At 53.5% G+C, this 20,689-nt stretch overlaps 2 protein-coding genes across 2 annotated transcripts; one reads left to right on the top strand and one right to left on the bottom strand.

Moving 5' to 3' along the window:
• Positions 1–48: 48 nt before the first annotated feature.
• CYB5R3 (cytochrome b5 reductase 3) lies at positions 49–15,646 on the top strand. The gene is made up of 9 exons (XM_073544270.1): positions 49–203; positions 11,848–11,979; positions 12,058–12,130; positions 12,204–12,310; positions 12,451–12,580; positions 12,656–12,739; positions 12,952–13,037; positions 14,492–14,591; positions 15,045–15,646. Exons 1-9 carry the CDS (start codon positions 183–185, stop codon positions 15,215–15,217), a joined length of 906 nt encoding a protein of 301 aa, XP_073400371.1. The 5' UTR covers positions 49–182; the 3' UTR covers positions 15,218–15,646.
• A 2,094-nt stretch (positions 15,647–17,740) lies between these two features.
• On the bottom strand, positions 17,741–19,712 carry REP15 (RAB15 effector protein). Its single transcript, XM_073544273.1, has one exon. The coding sequence runs from the start codon at positions 19,669–19,671 to the stop codon at positions 18,955–18,957; it is 717 nt and encodes a 238-aa protein (XP_073400374.1). The 5' UTR covers positions 19,672–19,712; the 3' UTR covers positions 17,741–18,954.
• Positions 19,713–20,689: the final 977 nt, after the last annotated feature.

A 20,689-nucleotide genomic window follows, 5' to 3' on the forward strand; every position in this document is an offset into this window, starting at 1 on the left:
AGCGGCTAGGAGGAGGAGTTTGGCCTTGACAGCGCAGAGCGAGGATTATGATTGGCACCGCGCTGAGCCAATCACTGCTCTGTGGGCGGGGCCAGGCTGACATCTCGGCCGAGCTCTACTCTACAACGTTCAGTTGGATCTTGGTGTCTTTCTGGAGTCGGCGCCGCGCAGTCACCGGCCACATGGGGGCGCACGTCAGCACGGTGAGCGGGGAGGACACAGCGCGGAGGGCACGGGGCAGGCGGCCGCCGCCGGGCCTGAATGGGTGTGTCCCCCGGAACCGGGGAACTGCGCTGTCTGAGCTCAAGAGGTTCTGCAGCAGCAGCAGCAGCCGGCCCTGTATGGGGACAGGCAAAGAGGCGCCACCGGCCCCAGCGCGTACAGTCTGCGGCCCAGACTGAGGGAGGGAGGTCGTCAGGGTGTGGTCCCCGGGGTCAGGCCTCGTTATTGGACTCTGTAAGGCCTGTGCTAATGAGGCCATGAGTGCTAAGTGGGCGGTCCTGACCTGTGGTGACCTCTCCTGCCCCAGACCACGCCCCTCTGTCTTTAGTGGCGGAGCAGCACTTACATTACGCATCGTCTCCCCCCCCCCCGTCTCTCTTCCCCCCCCCCCCCCCCGTCTCTCTTCCCCCCCCCCCCCCCGTCTCTTTCCTCCCCCCCCCCCCCTCTCTCTTTCCCCCCCTCTCCTTTCTCCACCACTAGTTGTAGTGCGGACGTTAACCCCTTCATTCCTGAGGCTTTGCATGTGACTAACCCTATAAATCTGCGGCTTCTCTCTTGTAATGGTTAATGGGTATTTCAGAGCAACGTTTGCAAAATGCTTAATTCTGCCGAACTCCCGACACTGATGAAGGGAATAAACGGAGGAGCTACGGCCACTTATATATGTCAGGAGTGGGGGAGGGGTCTATGTGTGAGAATCTACAGCCACCACTAGGGGAAGCTTACTACATACAGATTTATACAGCCACCACTAGGGGGAGCTCACTACATACAGATTTATACAGCCACCACTAGGGGGAGCTCACTACATACAGATTTATACAGCCACCACTAGGGGGAGCTCACTACATACAGATTTATACAGCCACCACTAGGGGGAGCTCACTACATACAGATTTATACAGCCACCACTAGGGGGAGCTCACTACATACAGATTTATACAGCCACCACTAGGGGGAGCTCACTACATACAGATTTATACAGCCACCACTAGGGGGAGCTCACTACATACAGATTTATACAGCCACCACTAGGGGGAGCTCACTGCATACAGATTTATACAGCCACCACTAGGGGGAGCTCACTACATACAGATTTATACAGCCACCACTAGAGGGAGCTCACTGCATACAGATTTATACAGCCACCACTAGGGGGAGCTCACTACATACAGATTTATACAGCCACCACCAGAGGGAGCTTACTACATACAGATTTATACAGCCACCACTAGGGGGAGCTCACTACATACAGATTTATACAGCCACCACTAGGGGGAGCTCACTGCATACAGATTTATACAGCCACCACTAGGGGGAGCTCACTGCATACAGATTTATACAGCCACCACTAGGGGGAGCTCACTACATACAGATTTATACAGCCAACACTAGGGGGAGCTCACTACATACAGATTTATACAGCCAACACTATAGGGAGCTCACTACATACAGATTTATACAGCCACCACTAGGGGGAGCTCACTACATACAGATTTATACAGCCACCACTAGGGGGAGCTCACTACATACAGATTTATACAGCCACCACCAGGGGGAGCTCACTACATACAGATTTATACAGCCACCACTAGGGGGAGCTCACTACATACAGATTTATACAGCCAACACTATAGGGAGCTCACTGCATACAGATTTATACAGCCACCACTAGGGGGAGCTCACTACATACAGATTTATACAGCCACCACTAGGGGGAGCTCACTACATACAGATTTATACAGCCACCACTATGGGGAGCTCACTACATACAGATTTATACAGCCAACACTATGGGGAGCTCACTACATACAGATTTATACAGCCAACACTATGGGGAGCTCACTACATACAGATTTATACAGCCAACACTATGGGGAGCTCACTACATACAGATTTATACAGCCAACACTAGGGGGAGCTCACTACATACAGATTTATATAGCCAACACTAGGGGGAGCTCACTGCATACAGATTTATACAGCCACCACTAGGGGGAGCTCACTACATACAGATTTATACAGCCAACACTAGGGGGAGCTCACTACATACAGATTTATACAGCCAACACTATAGGGAGCTCACTACATACAGATTTATACAGCCACCACTAGGGGGAGCTCACTACATACAGATTTATACAGCCAACACTATAGGGAGCTCACTGCATACAGATTTATACAGCCACCACCAGGGGGAGCTCACTACATACAGATTTATACAGCCACCACTAGGGGGAGCTCACTACATACAGATTTATACAGCCAACACTATGGGGAGCTCACTACATACAGATTTATACAGCCAACACTATGGGGAGCTCACTACATACAGATTTATACAGCCAACACTAGGGGGAGCTCACTACATACAGATTTATACAGCCACCACTAGGGGGAGCTCACTACATACAGATTTATACAGCCAACACTATAGGGAGCTCACTACATACAGATTTATACAGCCAACACTATAGGGAGCTCACTGCATACAGATTTATACAGCCACCACTAGGGGGAGCTCACTACATACAGATTTATAAAGATTCAAGGTTCAAAGAAGCTTTATTGGCAGGACTAAATACACATTAGTTTTGCCAAAGCAGGTGTACAGAAGGGAATAGGGATAGGGACTGTAGGGATGTTGGGAAGGGGCTGTAGGAAAGGTGGATGGGGCAGATCCAGGTTGGGGCTATAGAAGTCCATTTATACAGCCAACACTATAGGGAGATCACTACATACAGATTTATACAGCCACCACTAGAGGGAGCTCACTACATACAGATTTATACAGCCAACACTAGGGGGAGCTCACTACATACAGATTTATACAGCCACCACTAGAGGGAGCTCACTACATACAGATTTATACAGCCAACACTAGGGGGAGCTCACTACATATAGATTTATACAGCCAACACTAGAGGGAGCTCACTGCCTACAGATTTATACAGCCACCACTAGAGGGAGCTCACTACATATAGATTTATACGGCCAACACTAGAGGGAGCTCACTGCTTACAGATTTATACAGCCAACACTAGAGGGAGCTTACTGCTTACAGATTTATACAGCCAACACTAGAGGGAGCTCACTACATACAGCTCCTGTAGTGGTCAATAGAAAGAGTATAAGCACACTTACAGCTAGCTCCCTCTAGTGGTGGCTACTCACTATGTTGGTAATTACTGAAGCTATTTTCAGTTAATGCCACGAGACGTTCAGGAAAGTATTGAGAACATCCAACAACTGGAGGAAACTTGTGTGATCATGACCCTTCCTGTATATTACAGAGAAGGCCGACCCCCCCCCCCCCTGCTCAGAGGGTCAGCGACAGCTCATAGTTTCCACATAGGGACGGCCCTGACTGAAGAATGTAAAACATTAGGGGAAAGGAAGGCTGTGCTGAGTCATACAAGTGGGAGTATGAGCCTAAATACGGGGGCGGACAGATCCTAAAATACACTGCTCAAAAAAATGAAGGGAACACGTAAACAACAGAATATAACTCCAAGTAAATGAAACTTCTGTGAAATCAAACTGTCCATTTAGGAAGCAACACTGACTGACAATCAATGTCACATGCTGTTGTGCAGATGGAATAGACAACAGATGGAAATTATTGGCAATTATCAAGACTCCCTCAATAAAGGAGTGGTTCTGCAGGGGGGGGGACCACAGACCACATCTCAGTACCAATGCTTTCTGGCTGATGTTTTGGTCACTTTTGAATGTCGGTTGTGCTTTCACACTCGTGGTAGCATGAGACGGACTGTACAACCCACACAAGTGGCTCAGGTAGTGCAGCTCATCCAGGATGGCACATCAATGCGAGCTGTGGCAAGAAGGTTTGCTGTGTCTGTCAGCGTAGTGTCCAGAGGCTGGAGGCGCTACCAGGAGACAGGCCAGTACACCAGGAGACGTGGAGGGGGCCTTAGGAGGGCAACAACCCAGCAGCAGGACCGCTACCTCAGCCTTTGTGCAAGGAGGAGCACTGCCAGAGCCCTGCAAAATGACCTCCAGCAGGCCACAAATGTGCATGTGTCTGCACAAACGGTTAGAAACCGACTCCATGAGGATGGTCTGAGGGCCCGACCTCCACAGATGGGGGTTGTGCTCACAGCCCAACACCGTGCGGCCCTCCAAAGAAATGCCACCCCACCCCATTACTGACCCACTGCCAAACCAGTCACGCTGAAGGATGTTGCAGGCAGCAGATCGCTCTCCACGGCGTCTCCAGACTCTGTCACGTCTGTCACATGTGCTCAGTGTGAGCCTGCTTTCATCTGTGAAGAGCACAGGGCGCCAGTGGTGACTTTGCCAATCCTGGTGCTCTGTGGCAAATGCCAAGCGTCCTGCACGGTGTTGGGCTGTGAGCACAACCCCCATCTGTGGACGTCGGGCCCTCAGACCATCCTCATGGAGTCGGTTTCTAACCATTTGTGCAGACACATGCACATTTGTGGCCTGCTGGAGGTCATTTTGCAGGGCTCCGGCAGTGCTCCTTCTGTTCCTACTTGCACAAAGGAGGAGGTAGCGGTCCTGCTGCTGGGTTGTTGCACTGCTACGGCCCCCTCCACGTCTCCTGGTGTACTGGCCTGTCTCCTGGTAGCACCTCCAGCCTCTGGACACTATGTTGACAGACGCAGCAAACCTTCTTGCCACAGCTCGCATTGATGTGCCATCCTGGATGAGCTGCACTACCTGAGCCACTTGTGTGGGTTGTAGAGTCCGTCTCATGCTACCACGAGTATGAAAGCACAACCAACATTCAAAAGTGACCAAAACATCAGCCAGAAAGCACTGGTACTGAGATGTGGTCTGTGGTCCCCACCTGCAGAATCACTCCTTTATTGAGGGGGTCTTGATAATTGCCAATAATTTCCATCTGTTTATTCCATTTGCACAACAGCATGTGAAATTGATTGTCAGTCAGTGTTGCTTCCTAAGTGGACAGTTTGATTTCACAGAAGTTTCATTTACTTGGAGTTATATTCTGTTGTTTACGTGTTCCCTTTATTTTTTTGAGCAGTGTATATCCACTGCAGAATAGTGAGTGCAGCTCTGGAGTATAATACAGGATGTAACTCAGGATCAGTAATGTAATGTATGTACACAGTGACTGCACTAGCAGAATAGTGAGTGCAGCTCTGGGGTATAATACAGGATGTAACTCAGGATCAGTAATGTATGTACACAGTGACTGCACCAGCAGAATAGTGAGTGCAGCTCTGGAGTATAATACAGGATGTAACTCCGGATGAGTAATGTAATGTATGTACACAGTGACTGCACCAGCAGAATAGTGAGTGCAGCTCTGGAGTATAATACAGGAGGTAACTCAGGATCAGTAATGTATGTACACAGTGACTGCACCAGCAGAATAGTGAGTGCAGCTCTGGAGTGTAACACAGGAGGTAACTCAGGATCAGTAATGTATGTACACAGTGACTGCACCAGCAGAATAGTGAGTGCAGCTCTGGAGTATAATACAGGAGGTAACTCAGGATCAGTAATGTATGTACACAGTGACTGCACCAGCAGAATAGTGAGTGCAGCTCTGGAGTATAATACAGGATGTAACTCAGGATCAGTAATGTAATGTATGTACACAGTGACTGCACCAGCAGAATAGTGAGTGCAGCTCTGGAGTGTAACACAGGAGGTAACTCAGGATCAGTAATGTATGTACACAGTGACTGCACCAGCAGAATAGTGAGTGCAGCTCTGGAGTATAATACAGGAGGTAACTCCGGATGAGTAATGTAATGTATGTACACAGTGACTGCACCAGCAGAATAGTGAGTGCAGCTCTGGAGTGTAACACAGGAGGTAACTCAGGATCAGTAATGTATGTACACAGTGACTGCACCAGCAGAATAGTGAGTGCAGCTCTGGGGTATAATACAGGATGTAACTCCGGATGAGTAATGTATGTACACAGTGACTGCACCAGCAGAATAGTGAGTGCAGCTCTGGGGTATAATACAGGATGTAACTCCGGATGAGTAATGTATGTACACAGTGACTGCACCAGCAGAATAGTGAGTGCAGCTCTGGAGTATAATACAGGATGTGTGATGTCTCTTGCATTTTCTCCTTCGCCTCATTGGGGGACACAGGTACTGTGGGTGTATGCTACTGCCGCCAGGAGGCTGACACTAAGTGGATGAAAAAATGGTTAGCTCCTCCTCTGCAGTATACACCCTCGCCCAGGCGGAATCCGTTCTTACTTAGTGTCCTAGGAGGCACACACGTCTGGTCTTTTTCCAGACTTGTCGTTTTTTTTTGTTTTTTTTCTATTTTCCATGAAGATGAGACGGGGGCACCGGATCCTATTGAAAGGGTCCGATTTCCCCAAACCAACAACGGGCGAGCACGTGCGAGTGTCACCTCCTCGTATCCTTTCCCGGGACATGATGCCGGACTCGCCCTGACCACCCTAAGGTATTGAAACCCTGGGCTGTACAGAGGCCTAAGAATCGTCCGTGCGGCCCCCACTGCTCCACCAAGGCTAGACTGCGGTGCTGCAAGGCGGCGGTCGGTCCCTCTCCTCATCCCTTGGAGGGAAAGATGGAGCTAGGGTGCCTGCACCGTCCTTGATTTGGATTCAGACCCCCCCCCCCCTAACCTGAGGATCAGCTGGAGCTCCAGGGGTGAGGCGCTGAAGGAGGAGGGCTCCTGAAACCCCCAGAGTCGACATTCCCTGGGGCGGCAGTAGCAGTCGGGCGCCAGCATACGCCCCCACAGCGGTAGCGCTCGGCAGTGCATATCCTTACCAGGCCTCGGTTTCTTGGTGCTCCCGTTCCCGTGTTCGTAAATTTAGTCCCCGGCTTCTGCCGGTACTAGGCCGCGGGCGGAAGTCCTGCCCCCGTGACACGCGTACTTCCGGCGGACCCGCCCCCGGAGTCTCGGGCGGATGCCGAAAAATTTAGTCCCCTGGCTTCAGCCGGTGTTGGGCCTCGAGCAGAAGCTCGGCCTATGGAGCCACCAGCGGCGCCCTCTCTTCCGGCAGGGCCGCCCAGGCACACCTTTTGAAAAAGCGTGAAGTGGTTCGGCAGGCTGGACGCCTAAAGGAGATCCAGGACTGGGGTAAGTGCTACCCCTGAAGGAGAGGGCCACCCTCTGTTTTTTTTTTTTGTCAGAGGCTAAGCAGAGGAACCCTGCAGACATATCACCTAGCAGGGTCACCATGCTGCATGTACCTCCTGTCGGTCCGCCTTCCCACAGGAAAGATCTGTGAAATCTGTGGGTCCGAAGTGCCCAGGAGCCCTCCCTTGCGACCGCCCTGAATGGGCTCTGCCTCTGTCGCAGTCTACGGCATTACGAGAGCAATCGAGTCCCTTTAAGCCCCAGGTAGGGGCAGGGATAGTGGCTCGCCTGTCCTAGAGGGGTCCTCCACCTCACAGGAGCCTCAGGCCTGCAGGGGCCGCTCTCTCACTAGGCAGACGCGGGGGAATCAAACTCACACAGCATCTCCCGGTCCGTCTGGTGCCTCGGCATCCGTGAACTCTGCCTCTCGCTCGCCAGTAGTCAATAACGAGAATTCGGATTATGACTCGGACGAGCCCTTTGACTTGGTTACTCTGAGTTAACAGGAAGCAATGAACAGCCTTATCGAGGCAGCCAACCAGACCCTGGGGATTAACAAATAAGTCCACCTGGGCCTCAGGGCACAGGGTGCCATTTAGGTGGGTCGAGCAGCCTCTCCCAGAGTGACGACATAGAGAAAGCACTTGACGTTTGAGGTGGGTGGAATCCCTTGCGGTAGATCCACCCGTGTCGCGCTTGGTCGCTAAAGCCCTGTTGTCCATACCTAACGGTTCCGTTATTAAGGATCCCACCGACTGTCTCATAGTGGGCCTGGCACGCTCAGTATTTGAGGCATCTGGTTCAGCACTTTCTCCCTCATTCGTGGCAACTTGGGAGTTAAGGCCATGGGCTCTGGGTCTGAATCATTATACAGAGCCTTGCAGGGTATGGACCTGCCTGCGGAGATAGCAGATATTGTTAATCAGGAGGACTTGACGTGCAGATTTATTCTCTAAGAAGTCCCTAACTCCTTGCCCTTGTCAGAGGGGTACCATCGGCCATTCTAGGCTGAGAGTGGCTACATTCGCCTGTTTGGTGAAAGGCTGGACCAGCTTATTTCTGACCCCACAGGGGGCTGAAAGTTTTCTCCCTCAAATAAGGGGTTAAGCAGCTTTTTTCGTCACCTGATTCAGACACGGTTTTCGGTCCTTTCGCAACCCCAGGGGAGCTTCAGCAACCTGCTCCAGTTGCAGGTTGCCCCAACTAGGACTCATCAAATCTCATATGGAGCCAACCCATTGGGGAGAATGCGATACCAACAACCCCAGATCAAGGGGACCTAGATCCCGAGGATCTTCGGCCTAATAGTGCAAGGCAAGTCCCGGGTGACATCAACAGAGTAGGCGGTCGCCTACTCTGGCCTCACCATGTCTAGCTCTCCTTCGTGTACGACACATGGGTATGGGAGCTGGTCTCCTCGGGGTACAAGTTTAGACTTTGTCGAACAGCACCCATCGGGTTGCTCCGGAAACACGGCGCTGTCATCCCCGGGCCGGAAGGCGAAAGAGGTCAGGGTTTTTATTCCGACCTGTTCACAGTTCCCAAAGGGACAGGGATGTCAGGCCGATTCTGGTCCTTAAACTTCGGGATGGATTTGTCAGGATCAGTACCCGGATGGAGTTTTTTCTCTTGGTCATAGCGGCTATAGAACATGGAGGAGCATACCTGTATGTCCCCATTGTCTCTCCACATCAGAAAGTTTTGCGCTTTGCTATCAGCAGCCTATACTTTCAGTTCGCAGCTCTTCCCTTCGGGCTAGCTACCGCCCCCGGAGTGTCCACAGGGGTCAGGGCGGTCGTCATAGCCATCCTGCACTCTTAGGGCATAGTCGTCTTGCCTTGTTCAGACGACTTTTTGATCAAGGGCCCCTCATATCGAGCATGTGAGGAGAACATCAACATCACGCCAGATACTCTTGCCTGCTTAAGGTGGTTGGTCAACCTGGAGAGATCATCCCCGGTCTCAGTTCGAAGGAGTTCCCTTTTAACGATGATCTTCAGCACCTCCCGAGGGTTGGTGATCCTTCCTCAAGACGAGGCCCTAGCTATTCGGCAAGGAGTCCAGATACTTCGCCAGCCAGTCCCTCATACCTTTCGTCTTTGCATGAGGGTCGTAAAGAAGAGGGTGGCAGCAATGGGAGCAACCCTATTTGTCCAACTCCATCCTCACCCCCTGCAGCACGCCCTCTTGTCATCATGGGACAAGAACTCGTTCTCACTCGACCTCCAGTGCCGGTTGCCCAGGCAGGTCAGACAGGCACTTGGATGGAGGACAGTCAGTTCCTCCTGTCTTCAGGGGAAACTGTTTTCCCCGGACCAAGGGTTGGTGGTCACAACCAACGCCAGTTTCCTCGGCTACGGAGCAGTCTTTTTCACCATCGTGAGGGACGGTGGTCGCCGCAGGCGGCACGCATCTCAATCAACTTGTCAAGCAGCCCGGCTGGCTCCGCAATTTTTATTTTTTTTTTCAGCATCCTCTAGCAGGCCGCCCCGTCCGGATTCAGCGGACAGCGCCACGGCAGTGGCTAACATAAATCACCAGGGAAGCACCCGCAGCAGAGCAGCCATGTACGAAGTGAGGCACATCCCTCACTGGGCTGAGAGGAATCACTTGGTGATCGGCCGTCCACAGAGAGCTGGGTGGCAGGCTTCCTCAGCCGGCAGTCTTGTGTCCAGGGAATGGTCACTACTCCCCGAGGTCTTTTCCGGCAAGTATGCCGATGTTGGGGATCGCCAGACGTGGAACGGATGGCTTCCGGGGTAGGCACCAGGGTGGTCACGTTGGTCGCCTCGGTCCCGGGACCCGCAGGCAAGCGCCGGGAATGCGTTGGTTCTGCCATGGAACCAGTATCCGCCTCCCATACCTATTTTCCCCGCTGCCGCTATTCCGAAGGATCATCAAGAGGATCAAGGCAGGAGGTTCCAGTGATGCTTCTGGCCCCAGATTGGCCTCGGCAGGCGTAGTACGCAGACCTGGTGCAGCTACTCGCTGACATACCCTGGTGATTGCCAGGGCGCCCAGAGCTACCTTCTCAGGTCCCGAGCTACCACCTGAATCCAGGGGCCCTATGTTTGATGGCTTAGCCATTGAATCTTGGTTTCTGGCCCAGGCTGGGTTCGGACGCAATGTGGTTACTACAATGGTTAGTGCCCAGAAGCCCGCCTCAGTACATATTTTCCACCACACCTGGAGGATTGTCTCTTCATGGTGTTAGGACCACAGTTGTTCTCCTTTGGGACTCTCAATTCACAACATTTTGGCGTCTTTCTTTTTTCCCAGTCCGGCATGGACTCGGGGTTTGCTCCAAGTTCCCTTAGGCCTGTTTCACACTTCCGTTTTTGACCATCAGTCAAAATCCGCCGTTTTTGCAAAAAAACGGATCCGCCATTTTTTTTTTTTTTTTTTTTTTTTTTGGCGGATCCGTTTTTTTTCCCCATTGACTTGCATTACCGGTGGATCTTGACGGATGGCCATCCGTTGGATCCGTTTTTTGCCGATCCGTCAATTTTTTTGCGTCCGCCGAGATGCCTGGACGGACCATGTAACGTTTTTTGTGGTGAAGGATCCGCATTTTTTTTCTTTTTTTCACGGCACCAGTGCATCGGGTGGAAGGGGCTCTTCATACGTTAGACCTGGGAAGAGCTCCCAGGAGGTACGTGTCACGGACAGCATCCTTTCGTCAGACAGACATGCGTTTCGTGCTCCCTGAGGGCCGCAGGAAGGGACTTGCTGCCTCAAGAGCGACCATAGCCAGGTGGATTCGCCTGATGATTCAGGAATCCTACTGCACTGTAGGCGCAGCTGTGCCAGCAGAGATCAGAGCGCACTCAACTCGAACAGTGTGCGCCTCGCGGGCTCTTCGGCACCAGGCATCGGCGGAGCAGGTAGGCAAGGCGGCAGCCTGGTTCAGCTGCACACACTGTCCAAACATTACAAATGTCCATGCGCTGGCTTCAGCACATGCAGCCTGGGTAAAAGGAATCTCCAGGCAGTGGCGCACCCTTATACAGTAGGGGCGTATAGCTTGGACCGGTGAATCAACTCCCACCCAGGGACTGCTTTGGGACGTCCCACAGAAGCTGTCTCTCCCAATGAGGCAAAGGAGAAACAGGGATTTTTGTGATAAACTCACCGTAAAATTCTTTTCTCCGAGACGCTCATTGGGGGACACAGCACCCACCCTGTTAGCCAATTGGCTCCTTTTTGCTTATTAATAGGTATTTATGATACCAGGTGGGTTTTCTAAATATGTTGTTACCTACATTGAGGCTGATTTTGTCTTGTAGATCTCCTACTGCTTTTGCACCGAACTGATTCCGCCTGCATTTGAGGCGAGGGTGTATACTGCGGAGGAGGAGCTAGCCTTTTTTTCATCCACTTGGTGTCAGCCTCCTGGCGGCAGTAGCATACCCCCACAGTACCTGTGTCCCCCAATGAGCGTCTCGGAGAAAAGGATTTTACGGTGAGTTTCACAAAAATCCCTGTTTTGCTGGTTCTGGCTGTCGCTCGGTTAACGCTGCCGCTCTCTTGCAGTTGGGTCGGATCGTTAGCTATCCTTTCTACATCGTCTTTGCGATCTTCAGAAGACTTTTCGGGAAGCCGCCTCCGGCCATCACCTTGGAGAGCGCGGATGTGAAGTACCCGCTGCGGCTCATCGATAAGGAGGTGAGTTCCCGATGCCGCCGGTCACATGATCAGGGTGAACGGGACAAGAATTGGCTCCATCTTGATTTCTGCTCCTAGGTCATCAGCCATGACACCCGCCGCTTCCGCTTTGCACTGCCGTCTCCTGAACACGTCCTGGGTCTCCCCATCGGTAAGGATGAGGCGACGTCTCGGACACTCGGGGGTTAATCGGTCGGTTTGGCGACATCTGTTGTTTCTTCCAGGGCAGCACATCTACCTGTCGGCGCGGGTGGACGGGAACCTGGTGGTCCGGCCCTACACTCCGGTGTCCAGCGACGATGACAAGGGCTACGTGGACCTGGTGGTGAAGGTGCAGGGGCCTGGCGGGGGGATGTCGAGGGGGTGACCTGTTGGGGTGGGGCTGTGGGAGGGCCTGTTCTGTAGGGGGAGGAATGTCGGGGGGTTTGGCCTCTGCCTCATTAATCTTTTTTTTTTTTTTTCCCTTTCCAGATTTATTTTAAAGGCATACACCCCAAATTTCCTGAAGGTGGCAAAATGTCTCAGTATCTAGAAGCTCTGAGGATCGGGGAGACCATCGACTTCAGGGGGCCCAGCGGGCTGCTGACCTACAGCGGGAGGGGTAATGTCCCGGCGGCGGGAGAGGGGACGCACACAATGGGACGATCACATTACAATTTCTCTTTGCTACTTTAAGGAACGTTCCAGATCCGTCCTGACAAGAAAACTGCGCCGGTCACCAAGAAGGTGCAGCAGCTGGGAATGATCGCCGGGGGCACAGGTATAAAGGGGCCGGGACTACAACTCCCATCATGTAACCTCTGCATCCGTCCTCTTAGACTAGACCTAGGGGGCGTGGCTTGTGCAGATCTGTGTGCTGGATGGTGATTGGCTGTCAGTCTGTGCCCCGCCCCCACTTTAGGAGACACTTACTGACAGTCCCCCTGGGAGCGCGGATAGTGGATGATGATCAGCGTCTTCTCTCCTCTGCAGGGATCACCCCCATGCTGCAGCTCATCCGTGCCGTCATGAAGGACAAAGATGACTGCACCGTCTGCTACCTGCTGTTTGCTAATCAGGTCTGTGTGACCGGCAGCCATGAGGGCGGGGGCTGCTGTGCTCTGTGGGGGGGATGGTGCTGTGTCTAATAGGAGGGGTTCTGGTGTTGGCAGGTGGGATGTCCCAATGCAGCCGCCTCTGTCTGTCTCGCTCTGCGCCCCCCCCTCTGTCTGTCTCGCTCTGCGCCCCCCCCTCTGTCTGTCTCGCTCTGCGCCCCCCCCTCTGTCTGTCTCGCTCTGCGCCCCCCCCTCTGTCTGTCTCGCTCTGCGCCCCCCCCTCTGTCTGTCTCGCTCTGCGCCCCCCCCCTCTGTCTGTCTCGCTCTGCGCCCCCCCCCTCTGTCTGTCTCGCTCTGCGCCCCCCCTCTGTCTCTCGCTCTGCGCCCCCCCTCCTCTGTCTGTCTCTCTCTGCCCCCCCCTCCTCTGTCTGTCTCTCTCTGCCCCCCCCTCCTCTGTCTGTCTCTCTCTGCCCCCCCCTCCTCTGTCTGTCTCTCTCTGCCCCCCTCCTCTGTCTCTCTCTGCCCCCCTCCTCTGTCTGTCTCTGCCCCCCCTCCTCTGTCTGTCTCTGCCCCCCCCCTCTGTCTGTCTCTCTCTGCGCCCCTCTGTCTGTCTCTCTCTGCGCCCCCCCCTCTGTCTGTCTCGCTCTGCGCCCCCCTCTGTCTGTCTCGCTCTGCGCCCCCCTCTGTCTGTCTCGCTCTGCGCGCCCCCCCCTCTGTCTGTCTCGCTCTGCGCGCCCCCCCCTCTGTCTGTCTCGCTCTGCGCGCCCCCCCCTCTGTCTGTCTCGCTCTGCGCGCCCCCCCCTCTGTCTGTCTCGCTCTGCGCGCCCCCCCCTCTGTCTGTCTCGCTCTGCGCGCCCCCCCCTCTGTCTGTCTCGCTCTGCGCGCCCCCCCCTCTGTCTGTCTCGCTCTGCGCGCCCCCCCCTCTGTCTGTCTCGCTCTGCGCGCCCCCCCCTCTGTCTGTCTCGCTCTGCGCGCCCCCCCCTCTGTCTGTCTCGCTCTGCGCGCCCCCCCCCTCTGTCTGTCTCGCTCTGCGCGCCCCCCCCTCTGTCTGTCTCGCTCTGCGCGCCCCCCCCTCTGTCTGTCTCGCTCTGCGCGCCCCCCCCTGTCTGTCTCGCTCTGCGCGCCCCCCCCTGTCTGTCTCGCTCTGCGCGCCCCCCCCTGTCTGTCTCGCTCTGCGCGCCCCCCCCTCTGTCTGTCTCGCTCCGCGCCCCCCCCTCTGTCTGTCTCGCTCCGCGCCCCCCCCTCTGTCTGTCTCGCTCCGCGCCCCCCCCCTCTGTCTGTCTCGCTCCGCGCCCCCCCCCTCTGTCTGTCTCGCTCCGCGCCCCCCCCTCTGTCTGTCTCGCTCCGCGCCCCCCCCGTCTAGCCTTACGATGGCGGCCTTGCATGTATTATCCTCCAGTCCCATCCAGAGCTCCTCACCGCGCTGAGCTGCAGCTCCGGCTGTGACTGGAGTCGGTCACGTTTCTGGCTTCTTGCAGGCGGAGAAGGACATCCTGCTGCGGGACGAGCTGGAGGAGATCCGGACCGTCCATCCCGGCAGATTCAAGCTGTGGTACACGCTGGACCGGGCGCCCGAGAGTAAGAGCCTCCATCACCCCGTGCTGCGGATACTGCAGCACTACATCTCCCAGCATGCTCCCCCCAGATGCTGGTTGTCAGGGCATGCTGGGAGTTGTAGTCTTCAGCAGCCGGAGCCTGGGGCCTCATACAATTTATTTGTGTCCCCCCCCATATACGGGATCTCTGCTGTCTGTCAGGGAGGGAGCTGTCGGGGTCACACGGCTGAGGGTTTGTGCCCTCTGGAGCGGGCGCTGATGTTACACAGCTGAGGGTTTGGTACAATGTGTCAGGCTTAGATGACCTCTCATGGATGGGGTCAGACAAGGCTCCACATCCTCATTCACTGGCAGAAAGCAGAGATCTGGCTGTGACTGGATTTCTAGTTTTCTGACTTTTTTTTTCACAAGCTGTGATCCCCCATGTGGCCACCAGGGGGCGCCGTCCTCCATTCTCATGATCTCGTCCCTCCAGGTTGGGATTACAGCCAGGGCTTCGTCAATGAGGACATGATCCGCTCCTTCATGCCCCCGCCCGGGGACGACGTGCTGATCCTGATGTGCGGACCGCCCCCCATGATCCAGTACGCCATCAACCCCAGCCTGGACAAGCTGAGCTACCCCCAGGACCGCAGATTTGCCTACTAGATGCCGTGCTTTACCGGAAAGGGGAAGCCATTGTGTGACCGAGCGCGGTGGACCGTCTCCTCCATCCCGGCATCCTCGTGACTGGTGCACAGACTTCTGCCGTCAGCGGGAGGCTGCCATGTATCCATAGGTGGGAGGTGTTTTAAAGGGGTGGGTGATATGTACTGGGTAAGTGATGTTTCGGGGTTTACAGTAAGGACAGTAAATGAAAGTTCCAGCTGGGAGTTGTAGTCCGACTATTACAATTGTTCACAGTATTAGATGCAACACTAAGGACAGTGGAAGCGCGCGTCGGGGTGTCGTCCTGCAATCGTCACACTGCGCCTATATCTGCTTCTTACCCCTCTATTTGCACTATCCCCCTTTTCGCTTCCTCCTTTCCGTGTACAATGTATTTTTTATTCTTCATCAATACAGGAAAGACTTTGATCTCTGTCTTCCGTCTACTTATTATTACATTTCCCCCAGTATCCAGCCCTGTGGCTGGGGCAGCACAGTACCATATTCAGCCACTAGAGGGCACTAAAACTGACATTTTGGGTGTATGGCCCTTTAAAAGTAAAATTTGAATTCCGGTAATATTCAAATTAAAGTGGTTTTCTGTACAGTTCTGTAACCTGATCAGTGACCGACTGTAATCTATGGATAGATGGTTACAAGTGTTCATTTTCCTTACACTGCCCCTAAAGGAGAAAGCAAGAATTACAATTGGCATTAAAAATGAGCAGCATCAAGGGGGGTCCTAGAGCAAAGACCACCTAAAAGTAAAATTTACTAAAAAGGTCCCTTTAATAATAATGTACAGCAGTGATTTGTGCTCCTGTAATGGCGGCATGAGACAATAGAGAAAAACCGAGCAAGAATGTAACCGGACACAACAATGAACAATGGGGTCACGACATGCTGCCATGTGGGCCGAAAGGCCCCAAACCTGGAAGAGCGACTGCTTTACTAATACAAAGCTCCAAATCCTCCCCATATATATTTACATGAGTCTGTATTCCTGCAGCCAAGAGATACAAGATGAGAACCTGTCTGCAGCCACCACTAGGGGGAGCTCCCGGCATACAGAGATGCACGATGAGAACCTGTCTGCAGCCTCCACTAGGGGGAGCTCGCTGTATACAGATACACGATAAGATCCTGTCTGCAGTCACCACTAGGGGGAGCTCCCTGTAAACAGAGATACAAAAGATCCTGACTGCAGCCACCACTAGGGGAAGCTCTCTGTATACAGAGACACATGATAAGATCCTGTCTGCAGCCACCACTAGGGGGAGCTCCCGGGATAGAGATACATAAGATCCTGTCTGCAGCCACCACTAGGGGGAGCTCCCTGTATACAGATACATGATAAGATCCTGTCTGCAGTCACCACTAGGGGGAGCTCCCTGTAAACAGAGATACAAAAGATCCTGACTGCAGCCACCACTAGGGGAAGCTCTCTGTATACAGAGACACATGATAAGATCCTGTCTGCAGCCACCACTAGGGGGAGCTCCCGGGATAGAGATACATAAGATCCTGTCTGCAGCCACCACTAGGGGGAGCTCCCTGTATACAGATACATGATAAGATTCTGCCTGCAGCCACCACTAGGGGGAGCTCCCTGTATACAGAGATGCACGATAAGAACCTGTCTGCAGCCACCACTAGGGGGAGCTCCCTGTATACAGAGATACATGATAAGATCCTGTCTGCAGTTACCACTAGGGGGAGCTCCCTGTAAACAGAGATACGCGATGAGAACCTGTCTGCAGCCACCACTAGGGGGAGCTCTCTGGATACAGAGATACAAGATGAGAACCTGTCTGCAGCCACCACTAGGGGGAGCTCCCGGCATACAGAGATGCACGATGAGAACCTGTCTGCAGCCTCCACTAGGGGGAGCTCGCTGTATACAGATACACGATAAGATCCTGTCTGCAGTCACCACTAGGGGGAGCTCCCTGTAAACAGAGATACAAAAGATCCTGACTGCAGCCACCACTAGGGGGAGCTCTCTGTATACAGAGACACAAGATAAGATCCTGTCTGCAGCCACCACTAGGGGGAGCTCCCGGGATACAGAGATACATAAGATCCTGTCTGCAGCCACCACTAGGGGGAGCTCCCTGTATACAGATACATGATAAGATTCTGCCTGCAGCCACCACTAGGGGGAGCTCCCTGTATACAGAGATGCACGATAAGAACCTGTCTGCAGCCACCACTAGGGGGAGCTCCCTGTATACAGAGATACATGATAAGATCCTGTCTGCAGTCACCACTAGGGGGAGCTCCCTGTATACAGAGATACACAATGAGATCCTGTCTGCAGCCTCCACTAGGGGGAGCTCCCTGTACACAATGTTTGATCATTATCAGTGTGCAGTGAGCTCCCTCTAGTGGGAGAAATAGATTTTTTTTTTATGTAACTAAATGCAGCAGCTTTGGATCTCTCTGAATTTGTTTTACTGATACAAACAGATATTAGGTCATTAAATGCTGCACCTCAAACCTAGAACCAAAGATGCAAAATGCTGAAACAGGGTAACAGCTTTATGTCCCTATGACAACACTTCCTGGCAGCCCAGTGTTGGCAGATGGATATTGATATGTATAGTAGCCAGTCAGAAGATAGTATTCACAGCATGCTACCAGTAATGAAAGGGTGTCCAGATGTTTGCTATAACAATACCTGGGAGTGTAAAGCATGGTGGCTGCAGGCGTCATGGGGTGGCAAAGCGCAGATATAAGGCCAATCCCAGTGTGCAATACTTTGCTAATACCCAGCCATTTAGTGTAGATCGTGCCGCCTTCTGTCCATATGGAATGCCTACACAGGGGGGATTATGTTCCTCACAGCTGAAGTTTTGTCACATTGTATGGCCGATCCTGTGTGCCGAGCACAGCAGCTGCATATCCTCCTGTGCTGGAAGTTTCGTTACAATGTATCAGTCTGGAACACAAAGTAGATGACACAGGAAACCGGTCGACGGCCGCGGCATCGGATGGAACGGACAGAGCAGTTGTCGGCTGCAGCATCGGACAGAGAGGTCGTCGGCCGCGGCACTGGACGTTGTCAGCTGTCGTCGGCCGCGGATGTAGCGGTCATTGGCCGCAGCATCGGATGGAGCGGTAGTCGGCCGCAGCATCGGATGGAGCGATAGTCGGCCGCAGCATCGGACAGAGCGGTTGTCGGCCGCAGCATCGGATGAAAGCGATAGTCGGCCGCAGCATCGGACAGAGCGGTTGTCGGCCGCGGCATCGGATGAAGCAGTCGTTGGCCTTGGACGGAGCGGTCGTCGGCCGCGGATGTAGCGGTCATTGACCGCAGCATTGGACGGAGCGGTTGTCAGCTGTGGCATCAGCCAGAGCAGTTGTCGGCCGCAGCATCGGACGGAGCAGTTGTAGGCATCGGATGGAGCGGTCGTTGGCCTCGGGCAGAGTGGTCATTGGCTGCAGCATTGGATGGAGCGGTTGTCAGCTGTGGCATCAGCCAGAGCAGTTGTCAGCTGTGGCATCGGATGGAGCAGTCGTTGGCCTCGGACGGAGCGGTTGTCGGCTGCAGCATCGGACGGAGCAGTCGTCAGCATCGGACAGAGCGGTTGTCAGCTGTGGCATCGGATGGAGCAGTCGTTGGCCTCGGACGGAGCGGTCGTCAGCTGCAGCATCATCGGACGGAGCAGTTGTTGGCCTCGGACAGAGCGGTCATTGGCTGCAGCATCGGACGGAGCGGTTGTTAGTCCCTGTGACTATAAGAAGTTGATGTAGACTTTGCCGATGTTCCTCTGGCCGTTCCTCCTGGATATACAGGCGTCCAGCAGGTCCCGGGTGGGCAGGAAGGTGTCGGTGTCCAGGATGTACTGCTGCAGGGCGCGCTCTCCGGTGGCACCATTCTTCTTCTCCTTGCTGACGCTCTCCAGTAAGATCCCGCGAATGTCCTTGGGTTTCCCAGCTAATCCGAACACCATGAAGAGTCCCAGGCAGTCGGCGCCGACCAGTCGGCAGAACTCCTCCAGCTTCTCATAGCGGCTGCACTCCTTGTAGGAGTTGGTGAGTCGGCTCTCCTTCAGGGCCCCCCGGTGGAACATGTCGGGGTCCCCTCGTCCGTCGTCGAAGTCAGACATCTGCAGCGCCTGGACGGCGATCTGGAGCCGCACCGACCGGTCGGGACCCAGCAACGTCCAGATCCAGTCCACCCCGAAGAGCGCGGCCTGCTGTGCGGTCATCTTGCTGGTGTGGATCCGCTCCTCCACACCCTTCTCTACGCAGAAGGTGATGAAGTCCACCAGGAAGATGTCAGTCAGAGTCTCCGTGGTGGGACGCAGCGTCCCGTGAGGGTCCTGGAATCCCAGGTAGTGGCGGAGCTTGTGCGAGGCGTGCACCACACCCTGGCTGAAGACCTCGCACACGATGTCCGCTTTCTCCAGCGGTGGGACGATCACGGGGCTGGAGGGCATCTGCCCCATGGCAGTCAGATCGGAGAAGCAGCTGTGCACTGCCAGCGGGACAGGCGATGATGGTGGGCGGGGACGACAGCTGCCGCCGCACCTGCCGGAACTAGATCGACAACTTTCCCACAAAGAAAATTAAAGGGGCGGATGGCATAACGGAGGAAAGTTTGAACTGTAAGCTGAGAAAACCCATCGCTGCTCAAAATAAACTTTAAGGAAACTTGGTCCAAAAACAAATTACCGTTTCTTTGTATGCAGCGCTATGTGTTTCCATGGTTACACACTACGAACGCTTCTGTTTGCTGGCTACGTCATAGAATCCTAGAATGTTAGAGTTGGAAGAGACCTCCGGGGTCATCGTGTTTAACCCCCTGCTCAATGCAGGAGTCATTAAATCATCTCAGACCGATGTCTTTCCAGCCTCTGTGTGAAGACTTCCATTGAAGGAGAACTCACCACATCTTGTGACTGCCTGTTCCACTCATTAATCACCCTAACGGTCAAAGTTTTTCTAATATCTGTTGTCTTCTCCGATTCAGTTTCATCCCATTGTTTATGTTATAGAATATGGTATTCCAGATGAGGCCTGACCAAGTAGTAGAGGGGGTTAATGACTTCACATCATCCAGACTCTATGCTGCTCTTAATACATCCTAGAACTCTTTGCCTTTTTTGCTGCTGCATCACACTGTTGACTCATGTGTTTTCTGTGATCTATTAGTATACCCAAGTCTTTTTCACACGTGCTGTTACTTAGTTCTATTCCTCCCATTCTATAGATGTAATATTTGTTTTTTCTTGTCCAGATGTAGAATCTTGTATTAATCCCTATTACATACCATTTTAGTTGCTGCCCATTGTTCCAGCTTATCTAGATCCTTCTGAATCTTTTCTCTGTCTTCTCGAGTGTTAGCTATCCCTCCTAGCTTTGCATCTTTTGCACATTAGTGATTAGTTTACCTTCAGTTCCCTCATCTAGATAATTTATAACAATGTTCCACAACACAGGGGCCAGTAAAGAGCCTTGTGGTCC

The sequence above is a fragment of the Dendrobates tinctorius genome, unplaced genomic scaffold (genome assembly GCF_039654945.1).
Source record: "Dendrobates tinctorius isolate UK_male_01 unplaced genomic scaffold, ASM3965494v1 ptg000136l, whole genome shotgun sequence".
NCBI lineage: Eukaryota > Metazoa > Chordata > Amphibia > Anura > Dendrobatidae > Dendrobates > Dendrobates tinctorius.

Coding starts and splice junctions, on each gene's coding strand:
- CYB5R3 (XM_073544270.1), top strand. CDS start 183: ATGGGGGCGCACGTCAGCACG. Junction 12,740..12,951: donor AATGATCGCCGGGGGCACAG/GTATAAAGGGGC, acceptor TCTCCTCTGCAG/GGATCACCCCCATGCTGCAG. Junction 14,592..15,044: donor GCTGGACCGGGCGCCCGAGA/GTAAGAGCCTCC, acceptor TCGTCCCTCCAG/GTTGGGATTACAGCCAGGGC.
- REP15 (XM_073544273.1), bottom strand. CDS start 19,671: ATGGGGCAGATGCCCTCCAGCCCCGTGATCGTCCCACCGCTGGAGAAA.